This window comes from Arachis ipaensis, chromosome B04, assembly GCF_000816755.2.
Source record: "Arachis ipaensis cultivar K30076 chromosome B04, Araip1.1, whole genome shotgun sequence".
Classification (NCBI taxonomy): Eukaryota; Viridiplantae; Streptophyta; class Magnoliopsida; order Fabales; family Fabaceae; genus Arachis; species Arachis ipaensis.
Window position 1 is genome coordinate 2018166 of NC_029788.2, and position 11322 is coordinate 2029487.

The following is an 11322-nucleotide window of genomic DNA, read 5'->3' on the forward strand; positions in this document are numbered from 1 at the left end:
TTCTTATCATGTGTCTTTTGTAAAAATTCCTCCTTAGCTAGCAGCACCTCTTCACTGCCCATGAATTTCAATTCATTTCTCTAACTCTTTTCTTTTTTTTCTTTTTCTTTAAGCTTCATTCTCCTTTCACTTACTTCATAATAATAATAATATTAATCCATTTCTTCCATTTCCAACAAAATCTTTTTGTTGGAGTAGTGCTTCATAGTTCAAAGTTCAAACCTTGTTACTGCTTCTGAAAAATTTGAGGAACGATAAACAAGAAGTGTCAATTTCATGTTTCTGGAATCAGAAACTTGGAATCATTCTTTGGTTCTCTCATAAAAAAAAGGGTGTTTGTGAATTTCATGTTTGGTTCTGCCATTCTAGACCTTTTTTTTTTTCTCTCTTTTATTTTCTTTTTTCTTTTTTATTCTTTATTTATTTTTTTCCCCAAGCTAATTGTTATGCTGGATAAGATAGCATCTTTATTTAGTTTCTCATCATATTTTGGTATTTTCAGGAACTGTACTTCATAATTTCTCTTTTGGTGAAATAGTTCTCTGAGTTTGTGGAGATTCTGTGGATTTGACAGTGTTTTTTTTCCTCTCTCTCTTTGATACAAGTCATAGGCACTACCAGTTGGAACTGTTGATAGTAATAAAATTGAGTGGGGAACTGTTGTTGGATGAGTTTGCTCCATGTTGTTGGGTTTGGTCTAAAAGTAGGGCATCTACTTTGGGTGCCATGTTGCTTGATTGTGTCTTTCATTTACCTCAACTGGTTCAATTGCAATCTTGGAATTAATCATAACCATAATTGTAGTAACAATAACAAGTGGAAGATGGGTTTTCTTGGAGATTATGATGGAAAGGTTTGGCTCAATAATTGGTGGGAGAAGAACTTGGGGAACACTTGTAAACAATACTATTACAAGTATAAGATGTTGAGGAGATCCTGGTGGAGGAAGCTCTGGCATGCTTATGTGGTTTTTTGGATTGTGATTTCGTCCTCGAGGTTCTTGCATATGAGCTCGGAGGCTACTGAGAAGAGGAAGGAAAGTCTTGTTAGCTTGTGTGATGAAAGGGCAAGGATGCTGCAGGATCAGTTTAATGTTAGTATGAACCATATTCAGGCTATGTCCATTTTGATCTCCACTTTTCACCATGCCATGGACCCTTCTGCGATCGATCAGGTACTCGATCTCAATAGTAGTTTGCTATTTTGGCTTCCCTTTTTAAGTTAGATTTGTTTATTTATTTTATTCAAGTAGGTAAATCTCTTAAGAGCTGGAACAGGTCTATTTTTGGTAAAGTTGCATTTGGTTAGAAATGCATGGTCTTAGTGGAAGAACACTAATGTCTTCGTCTTCGGTGTCTTTGTCTTAGGGTCCTGTCCCACCCTCTCCCAGTTCCAAATGCAGCCTGAATGTCTCAGAACACAAAAGACAGAGACAAGAGACATGGAGGTTATCTATGTCTCTCTGTTTTTGGTGTCCACAATTATTTGGATGAAAAAAACTGGACAAAATTTTATCACATAATAGACACAATTCTGCTGTTTCTGTATTTATTATCTCCTTTATCAAATTTGTGTCCTCGCATTTTTGTATTTCTTTCCTAAGACAGTTACCAAAGGAGGACTAATTGATGGTAAGTTCTTTGTTAAAAACTCAATCTAACTTGTGACAGCTCTGCAGAAAACTTTTGCCAGGTATACGGAAAGAACTGCTTTCGAGAGGCCCCTTACGAGTGGTGTCGCATATGCTGTAAGGGTGCTCCATTCCGAAAGGGAACAATTCGAAAAGCAGCAAGGGTGGACTATTAAGAGGATGGATACCCTGGAACAAAACCCGGTTCAAGAGGATGATTTCGCCTTAGAGGCATTGGAGCCATCCCCTATTCAGGAAGAATATGCTCCTGTCATCTTTGCCCAGGAAACAATCAAACATGTAATTTCTGTTGATGTGCTTTCTGGAAAGGTAACTTTCTCTTACCATCTCTTAAATGTAACTGCTTCAATTTATACATTTTTATTATGTTTAAAGTTTAAAACATCTATAGCTAACTATGAAATCTGTTAATAGAAGTTTGACACTATCAAACATGATCAACTATTTATTTATGTAAAGCATTTCACTCTTAATTTCATGGCAATGTATTGAATAGTAATAATGTACAAACTCGTACTCTTAAATCCATCGGTCATTAATGATGTCTTGAGAAAACATGTTGAAAATGGTTATGGAACTTGGCCTTTTTAAAGAAACATGAAGTATCTTGTATTAAATGCATTTAATTACTTGACCAAGTAGGATTTATTTATTTATTTGTCAAAGGATTTACCTAAAGTGTTTACAGTTATTTAAATGTACCTTGTTAAGGCTATTTATGTTGGAAAGTTTTGATTGTTTTTGTACATTTAACACCTCAACAAGTGGCCCTACCTAAACCCTTTTACTTTGTGAAATGATTAAAAGCAATGAAAAATTAAGGAGGTTTTTAATTTTTTATTCCAATTTATGTTCTGACAGAGAGTGCACCAAACATTTAATGTTGCAAGAGTGAATGGGAGAGAGAAAGAAAAAAAAAAAAAAACTCAATATTAATTTAGTTTAAATAAATGCCATTAAGTAATTCTTTGGTTTTAGTTACTAGTGTCTTAAACACTTGTTAACTTATTCCCAAAACTATTTATGCTCCAACATTGATACTTTTTCAATTATCTTTCTCTCCCTATTCTTTCATCTCCATGAGTTGATACTTTATAGAGTATAGAGAATTGAATAGTATAACTTTGTGGACATCAGAATGCTTAACTGTTACTGATTGTTCACGTTTGATGTTTTCGATATATGGCTATCAAATTTGAAGTTATTCACTTGTTCATCTACAGGAAGACCAGGAAAACGTGTTGCGTGCAAGAGAGTCAGGCAAAGGAGTCTTAACTGCTCCCTTCAGGCTGCTCAAAACAAATCGTCTAGGCGTTATCCTCACATTTGCTGTATACAAGAAAGAACTTCCATCAAATGCAACCCCAGATGAAAGGATTCAAGCAACTGATGGGTGTGTACTTAAATTTTTTGTACATTCAATGTGTTTGAACACTTACAAGTCTTATTCTTTTTCAATGAAACAATTCCAGTTTTATAAAACTTAAAGGGGTTCCCTTGGATTAGTGAAACACTTACCATAGTTTACGTCATTCGAGTTCGGTAATTAAGAGTTTCGAAGCAACTTTTACACTGGGGACTGAATAATGAATTTGAGAGCACAATTCATACTGCATTTGACTTGCGAGAGAAGCTTTCTAATGTTTTCTATTAATTCCTGTGAAGGTATCTTGGAGGGGTCTTTGACATCGAGTCATTAGTGGAAAAATTACTTCAGCAACTTGCTAGCAAGCAGTCAGTCATTGTTAATGTTTATGATACTACAAATCATACCGATCCTATCGCCATGTATGGTTCAGATGTATTAGGTGATGAATTCTACCATGTCAGCACTCTCAACTTTGGAGATCCCTTCAGGAAGCATGAGATGCACTGCAGGTAACATATGTTGCCAAATGAGTTTTATATGTTATCTTATACGACGTGGTTTAATGCCATTTGGCATATTGATCTTACAAAGCTTGCAGTTTAGAGGTCTCTTTTTTGGAGTTAGTTGTTTATTATTTTGGTGTATTATATTATTTTTGACATTATTGAGATGTGAAATTAGTCATAGACTTGAACTATGCCTGAAATCCAGTTTGATGCCGACACAGGTTCAAACAGAAACCACCGTGGCCATGGGAGGCAATACATTCATCAGTTGGCATGCTTGTTATTGCAGTCCTTATTGGTTATATTCTCTATGCCACTGTGAATCGAATGTTCATTTCCGAGGATAATTACAATGAGCAGATGGAGCTTAAAAAACGTGCCCAGGCAGCTGATGTTGCAAAATCTCAGGTATGAGACTTTTTCTGACTGATATTATAACTTGCTTATCCTTAACTTATACTGATCATTTGGGAGGCCTAATTGATGATTGACACTGCAGTTTCTCGCCACTGTTTCCCATGAGATCCGAACACCAATGAATGGTGTCTTAGGTGAGTTGAACTCTTGACCCTGTTGTCCTTTGCTAGTATAATTTCACACAAGCCCTGTCTTCTTATTTTAGTATAACTTGATAAAAGAGAGTGGTGTTCATCATCTGTGAGTGACTTTGTTCTATAATTGGATTTCAGGGATGTTGAATATGCTTATGGACACAGATCTGGATGTAACACAACAGGAGTATGTCAGAACAGCACAGGGTAGTGGAAAAGCTCTTGTATCCCTTATAAATGAGGTTTTGGACCAGGCAAAGATTGATTCCGGTAAGCTAGAGCTGGAGGCAGTGGTGTTTGACTTACGGGCGATTTTGGATGATGTGTTGTTACTATTTTCTGAGAAGTCTCAAGGGAAAGGAGTAGAGGTAAAATTATTTCTCTTTGATATGATGGAAGTTTCAATTATTGCATTTCTAATTATAACATGATCGATTTTGGTGGAGCACAGTTGGCAGTATATGTCTCGGATGAGGTTCCGGAACAACTCATAGGTGATCCTGGAAGGTTTAGACAAATAATTACAAATCTCATGGGCAACTCTATTAAGGTATGTCTATAGGGATAGATGTTAGATTGACTTATACACATGCTTATGGTCTCAAAATGACAGTTGTTTGTTTGGCAGTTCACGGAAAAAGGGCATATCTTTGTTACCATCCATCTTGTTGAGGAGGTTGTTCATTCAATAGAAGTTGAGCCGCAATCAACCTCAAAAGATACCTTAAGTGGTTACCCGGTTGCTGATATTCGTCGGAGCTGGGAAGGATTCAAGGCTTTCAGCCAAGAGGGACCTCTTGGTTCTTTTTCTTCGCCGTCAAGCGAGCTTGTCAATCTGATTGTATCTGTTGAGGATACTGGAGTAGGTATTCCTCTCGAGGCACAGTCCCGTATATTCACTCCTTTCATGCAAGTAGATCCATCCATCTCCCGAAAACATGGGGGAACCGGGATTGGTCTAAGCATTAGTAAGTGTTTGGTTGGACGTATGAATGGAGAAATTGGGTTTGTGAGCATACCCAACATAGGTTCCACTTTCACATTTACTGCTGTCTTCACAAATGGATCTCCCAATTCAAAGGAGGGTAGAAGTCAGCCAATCAACAACCAGCCTCATCTTGCCTCCTCGGAATTCCATGGCACGAATGCCTTAGTTATCGACCCCAGACCCATTCGAGCTAAAGTGTCAAGATATCACCTCCAACGTCTTGACATTCGTGTCGAATTAGTCTCAGATTTGGATCAAGGTTTGTCCCTCATAACCAATGGGAATTCACCAATTAGTATTGTTTTCATTGAGCAGGAGGTCTGGGATAGAGATTCGAGCATTTCGTCGCACTTCGTCAACAATACTAGAAAAGTTGACCCTCCTAAGCTATTCATTCTTGTTAATTCCAATAGTTCTTTTAGAGCAAGTTCTGTAAATTCTGGTGATCCTTTTCCAGTTGTCATCACAAAACCTCTAAAAGCAAGTATGCTAGCTGTGACATTGCAAAGAGCCATGGGCGTTGGGAACAGAGGGAACACTCGAAATGTGGAGCTCCCTAGTTTATCTCTCCATCATCTTCTTCGAGGGAGAAGGATTTTAGTAGTAGACGACAACAGTGTGAACCGCACCGTGGCAGCCGGTGCCTTGAAAAAATATGGAGCTGATGTGGTTTGTATAAGCAGTGGAAAAGATGCCGTTGCCAAGCTGAATCCACCCCATCAATTCGATGCCTGTTTCATGGATATCCAAATGCCAGAAATGGATGGGTATGCAACCTTACAGATGAAATATATGAATAGTAAAAATAATACTTTTCTAAATAATTCTTCGTTTCTTTCCTAAACTCTTTGTATCATGGTAACATTAACTACTATTTTTATTTGACAATTATGCTAATATACAATTCTTTTGTGGCAGCTTTGAAGCTACGAGACGAATTCGAGAGTTGGAAGCATCGATGGACGGTGATGGTAATAATTCAAAGTTGCATGTTCCCATTTTGGCTATGACAGCGGACGTGATGCAGGCAACAAATGAGGAATGCCTAAAAACTGGGATGGATGGATATGTTTCAAAGCCCTTTGAAGCTGAGCAACTTTATAGAGAAGTTTCGCGGTTTTTCCCACCTTCATGAAAACAGATCGAAACCGGTGGAAACTGGAAGCATCTGCCACGTGTTCTCCAGGACACACTTTGTGCATAAATAACTTCTCATGTATCCTGAGAGTAAGTTTTTCTGCATTAAGCTCACTATTTTCTTGAAGATCCTTGGTTTTAAAGGTATTGATTCTTTCGCAGGGAGTGTACATAGGAGCCAAGTTTGATTCGTCGCAATTGGGTTTTAGAATTGGTTGTGAAGGTATCAAAACTCGTTGATTCTTCAATGTAAAGTATTAACTTCCATCCATGGCATCATCTCGATCTTCGTGTTATGTATGTAGCAATAAGAATCCTACTTGTAAACTTATTATAGTTTTAATACATCACGTGTGTATATAGATAGAGATTTGATTCAAGATGAGAGAAGGAAATTTTAGGTTCTTAGTGACAAAAGGTGGTTTAAGTGCACACCATAATAGCTCATCAATGGTGGCGTATGACCGTGCCGGATTCCGGCGTCAAAGATTTGTAATTGATATATGAGGAGTGCAGGGGGACAGTAACTTTTGTGTTTTGTAACCATCAATTGATCATCAATAGTGTTTTTAATGGTGTGAGATTACATCGAATAGTCAGAGATCACTTACTTTTCTTTTGATGGTTAAGTGCTGGTCACAAAACACAAAAGTTGCTGGCTCCTTAGACTTTTTCTTGATGTATTGTGTAGTACATTGCTGGAGTGATCCATGGATTTTTGGCCGATTTGTACATTTTCATTTCTGGCTTGCTTTGGCTTCTATTTGTTTACCTTTCAATTGTTGTTCTTTTTCTGTGTGTTATATATTTAGTAGTACAGTATAATATAAACAGGTTAAAGTGTTCAGATCAAATCAGAACATACTAATATTTGCATTTAATTTGGCCCAATATTTTTTAATTAGTTACCGACAGTGACGGTTGATATGGAATGTTAATGGAATGTTAACTTGCATACGTGGTCGTTAAATGTCCCTAAATTGAAGTACAAAATATGAAAAGAGGTGGTCGATGAATGTCCCTAAATTGAAGTACAAAATATGAAAAGAGGAATGTTAGGGGCTTAACAAAGTTGCTGGTCCCTAGACTTAATTTTGAAAAGGCATTATTTTTCAAAATAATAATTTAAAATAAATGAAGTCATATTTTAAGCATATAAAATATTGATTTAATTAATTTAATTTAATTTGTAAGTATTATATTTCATAATCATTGTTAACAATAAAAAAGAAAATGAACTAATATTGTTTGAAAAGATAGGAGAACTTCTATTTAACATCAAATTTTTCACATAAATAGTTGAAAATATTTATGTAAATGTTTATAAAAGCAACACTTTGGAACTTGCGTCCAATGCGAACCAAGTCATATTTAAAGTCAAATTTGCAAGTTTTGGTCAGCCACAAGGTCAATGTAGATTATTTACAAAATCCCAATATGAAGCTCTTAATATTTTGTTGTAATACTTGAAGAAGAAATGTCTTGACATGTTTCTTAAAAAATTTTGGGATTTATTAGTTGTAATATTGTACAAAATAAGCTTGTAGTTGAAGTTATTCGTACTACCACAATTAGCAATTATACCAAAAAAAAATAGATTTTTTTTAACTTAGGAATTCTTTTCTATGTTTATTTTAATAAAGATAAAAAACATTCAAATAGACTGTTTTAGAATTTTTAAAATTTTTCAGGGACTGTTTTGAGATTTTTTAAACTCTTCGAGACTATTTTGTACTTCACTCTAAGAATTGATTTGTCTAACTCGAACATGTGAATATTGAATGGCCACGTGTTTGAGTTAACATTCCATGTCAACAGTCACCGTTAATGACTAGCGAAGAGAGACGAATTGTTTAACGAAAATAAATACTGGAGATTATTTTTTATATTTTAAAACATGGAAGACTAAAACGTTCGATTTTAAAAATCTTAGAGACGGACTTATATAATTATTCTCTTTTTATTTTACGACTCGACTTCTTTATATTGTTAAAAAATGTTAGAAAATTTATTTTAATTAGAAGTTATTCTGTTTGGCTTTTTTTCCCTTGAAAAGCAAAAAAATCTTATTATTATTATTATTTACTAAAGATAGGAGACTCGAACCCATAATCTCTTAATTGAGTATGGGGAGACTATGCCATTTGAGCTATAATTCATTGACATAAAAAATTAAAAGTAAAGTAATAAATAAATCCTTGAGAATTTATACTTTGGATATATTACTCTCTAAGAAAAAAAGTTCAATAAAATCTCTAGAATAGTAGGTGTGAACAGACTACCTTCAAATTAGCCCTTATGATTAGGGTAAAAAATCTCAATTTAAACTAGCTTGTCCACGTTTATACTCACTCACACTCACTTTTTTCTAGGGGTGGCAACATTTAACCCCCCAGGTACAGGGTCAAAGAATAATGCTGAATTATTCGCCTGATATATATATATATATATATAAAATAATTAGTAAAATAATTAATAATATTGTATTATATTTAAATTTTTATCTTAATTTATGTTATGTATGTGATGATAGTTATATAAATTTTAAAATTTAATTTAATTTGTTGGATTTTAATAATTATAGGGACGGATAAAGGCGGAGCAGTATCTACGGGAGTGAATTAGGGTTCAACTTTTTACTAATTACGAATAAGAATGTGACAAATTCTATGTAAATTATTGTAGGGCGCAGAACGGGATCGAGTAGAACAAAAATCTATTCCTACCCGCTTTATTGCTACCCCTACTTCTTTCTCAACTTAACGGTAACAAGAGTTGAGATGAATGTAATTTATTTTTAAAGTTCTTGTGGTACCATAAAAAATTTGTTAGGACCAAATTAAATATTTAATCTTTGTAAAAAAAACTCAAAAGAAATTAATGTAACTTAACGAAAGTACCATTTTAAATTTTTTTATACTATTAAGNNNTTATATAATTCTTGTAAAATTTTGGTAAATATAAATATAAATTATTACTAGTCAAATACGGACTAAAAATAATAATATTTGCTGACAATATAATATTGTCCTTCAAAATATTTGTGACATAAATATGAAGAAAAGCATATTTGAAACAACGTTGATATTTTTTAGTGGACAGAATGAGTAGCCAGTTTCATTGGTTTCCATTATTGATTTTTTGGTTTTTCGCGGTATCTCCAACCCGACAGGTCAAGAACTAATCCATTGCAGATTTGAGCTCCATTTAAGGGTTTGCTGCTGGCCAATGGATTGCTGCCACAAGACGGAATTCGAACCCCCCGACACTTACTTAAGCGGACGAGTGAGCTGACCACTCGACCAACTCAAGTTAGTTTCCATTATTGATACCTAAATTTGTTACATCCATACGAGGCATCTCTGGTAACTTGAGAGAAGCAAGTGACGATGAAGATTCATCATCATGTTCTTTGTTGTTGTTGTCATCTTCTTGGGCGTTGACTTTGACCATTGCTTTGATCATACTTCCAAAGGACCTAAATGGATGGTTAATTCCATCTTTCACCTTCATAATGATTGAAACCTCTGAAAGTTGCCAAGCCACAGTGAGAACAATCATAACTGACAGAAGACAATGAGTTACAAAATTCTGTCTCTTTATTTTCCTCAACTCCTTCACTATTTCATTAGTTTCAGTGCTTCCCTTGCAAGAAGAATCTGCGTTTTTATTTTCTGTTTTCATGATTGTAGAAGCTTCCGAACCCGAAGGGCTAGAAGCTTCGGATTGAGCAAGTGGATCATCTCTTTGCAACACCTCCAACTGCTAATTGATTGAGAAAATGCACATACAAGAAATGCTTTTAACATGGTCAAGTAATTTGGCATCAATCTCAATCATATTTCTCAACCTTTTATTTTAGAGTAAATACCTTTACGGTTCTGTCTTTTTTAAAATTGACAAGCCGTCCCCTAACCTTGAAAAAATGACAAACCGGCCCTTATCTATTTCTTCCAGTCTCTGTCTATTTCTTTCGTTAGACACATCGACTCTTCTGTAGCCAATAGACAGGAGTCGATGTGTCTAACGAAAGAAATAAACAGGGGCCAATTTGTCTAACGAAAAAGTCAATATGTCTAACGAAAGAAATAAATAAGGACCAATTTATCATTTTTTCAACGTTAATGGGCGGCTTGTTAATTTTAAAAAAAGACAGAGACCGAAAAAAATATTTACTCTTTATTTTATAAAATCTCCCTTATAAACATTACATATGATCAAAGATAGAAAAGTCCTAGATACCACAAAATTCAAAGGTCGTGTGAGTAATATCAAAAGTCGTAGAAATGCTTTGGATTAAAAAAAAAGTGTCACTGTCTAAGTAGTTAAGAACTCGAAACCTCTATTATAAGAAAATAGAGGGACTATACGATTTGGCAATTATATTGTTCTTCGGATTTAAATACTGATATTTCTATCTATAAAAAATAAAAATTAAAGTTATATTCATAAAAGAAAAATTTTTATCGATAAAATTATTCGAAGTCTAAAAAATTAAATAAAATTCTTAAATTACTTTTTCATATAACCTAACTCTAACATATGAGTAGAAATATCTATTCTTAAAATATCAAACTAATTATGCAGTTAACTTCGCATAAAATTAATAGTTAATTATCTTTAAAAATAATTTAGTCAAATCTATTAAATTATTTATCAAACAACTCTCAATTATTAATTTTATCTTAAGTTAACTCTACTTAGTCACCTACACCTGAAAACCATTAGATAATTTGACTGATTTGACTAAATTTTCATCTTACAGCTCTTAGATATCAAAGTTGACTTCACCTAAGCTTTTACCTAAGTTTAATCTGAAAAGCTAAATAAATTATGCGGCGTTTGGGCATATAAAGTTGAACGAAACGCGGTTTGGAAGGAAAAAGAATAAACGGCGGTACCTGAGAAGCGGCAGAGAGAAGATTGGTAAGAGCGAGTTGGTATTCACTTTCAGGATCTTGGTCGATGTAAATTCCTTTGTTCTTGTTTTCTTTTATCAGCTTCTGAATTGCGTTGTCTATCACCTCCAACCTTCCAGCTTCTTCCATTGTCCAAAATTTGAGAAAAACACAATGGACATTGCTTCTCTCCTATTCCCTTCCTTTTATCTATAAAAACCA

The 11322-nt window shown here is 34.5% G+C and overlaps 2 protein-coding genes across 5 annotated transcripts; one reads left to right on the top strand and one right to left on the bottom strand.

The window, feature by feature from the left end:
• Window positions 484-6981, top strand: LOC107638278 (histidine kinase 3). Of its 3 annotated transcripts, XM_021120397.1 has the most exons (12): window positions 487-585; window positions 622-1174; window positions 1679-1960; window positions 2875-3044; window positions 3317-3529; window positions 3748-3934; window positions 4026-4077; window positions 4216-4445; window positions 4529-4627; window positions 4691-5832; window positions 5984-6292; window positions 6365-6981. In XM_021120397.1, the coding sequence occupies exons 2-11, from the start codon at window positions 668-670 to the stop codon at window positions 6198-6200; spliced, it is 3099 nt and encodes a 1032-aa protein (XP_020976056.1). In that variant the 5' UTR covers window positions 487-585; window positions 622-667; the 3' UTR covers window positions 6201-6292; window positions 6365-6981. The 3 variants fall into 3 exon arrangements, with proteins under 3 accessions (XP_020976055.1, XP_016196959.1, XP_020976056.1); XM_021120396.1 differs by having other exon boundaries at window positions 484-1174; XM_016341473.2 differs by having other exon boundaries at window positions 485-1174; window positions 4706-5832.
• Window positions 9189-11316, bottom strand: LOC107638277. Of its 2 annotated transcripts, none has more exons than XM_016341471.2 (3): window positions 11104-11316; window positions 9533-9967; window positions 9189-9340 (listed from the first exon to the last, which is right to left on the bottom strand). In XM_016341471.2, exons 1-3 carry the CDS (start codon window positions 11248-11250, stop codon window positions 9320-9322), a joined length of 603 nt encoding a protein of 200 aa, XP_016196957.1. In that variant the 5' UTR covers window positions 11251-11316; the 3' UTR covers window positions 9189-9319. The 2 variants fall into 2 exon arrangements, with proteins under 2 accessions (XP_016196957.1, XP_016196958.1); XM_016341472.2 differs by having other exon boundaries at window positions 9189-9326; window positions 9519-9964; window positions 11104-11303.

What these genes read in the sequence shown, in the direction of transcription:
- LOC107638278 (XM_021120396.1), top strand. Translation starts at nt 668, where the DNA reads ATGAGTTTGCTCCATGTTGTTGGGTTTGGTCTAAAAGTAGGGCATCTA. An exon ending in ACCCTTCTGCGATCGATCAG is followed by an intron (nt 1,175 to 1,678) that starts GTACTCGATCTC and finishes ACAGCTCTGCAG; the next exon opens with AAAACTTTTGCCAGGTATAC. An exon ending in CTGATGTTGCAAAATCTCAG is followed by an intron (nt 3,935 to 4,025) that starts GTATGAGACTTT and finishes TTGACACTGCAG; the next exon opens with TTTCTCGCCACTGTTTCCCA.
- LOC107638277 (XM_016341471.2), bottom strand. Translation starts at nt 11,250, where the DNA reads ATGGAAGAAGCTGGAAGGTTGGAGGTGATAGACAACGCAATTCAGAAG. An exon ending in TTCTCTCTGCCGCTTCTCAG is followed by an intron (nt 9,968 to 11,103) that starts GTACCGCCGTTT and finishes TCAATCAATTAG; the next exon opens with CAGTTGGAGGTGTTGCAAAG. An exon ending in TGGATGTAACAAATTTAGGT is followed by an intron (nt 9,341 to 9,532) that starts ATCAATAATGGA and finishes AAAAACCAAAAA; the next exon opens with ATCAATAATGGAAACCAATG.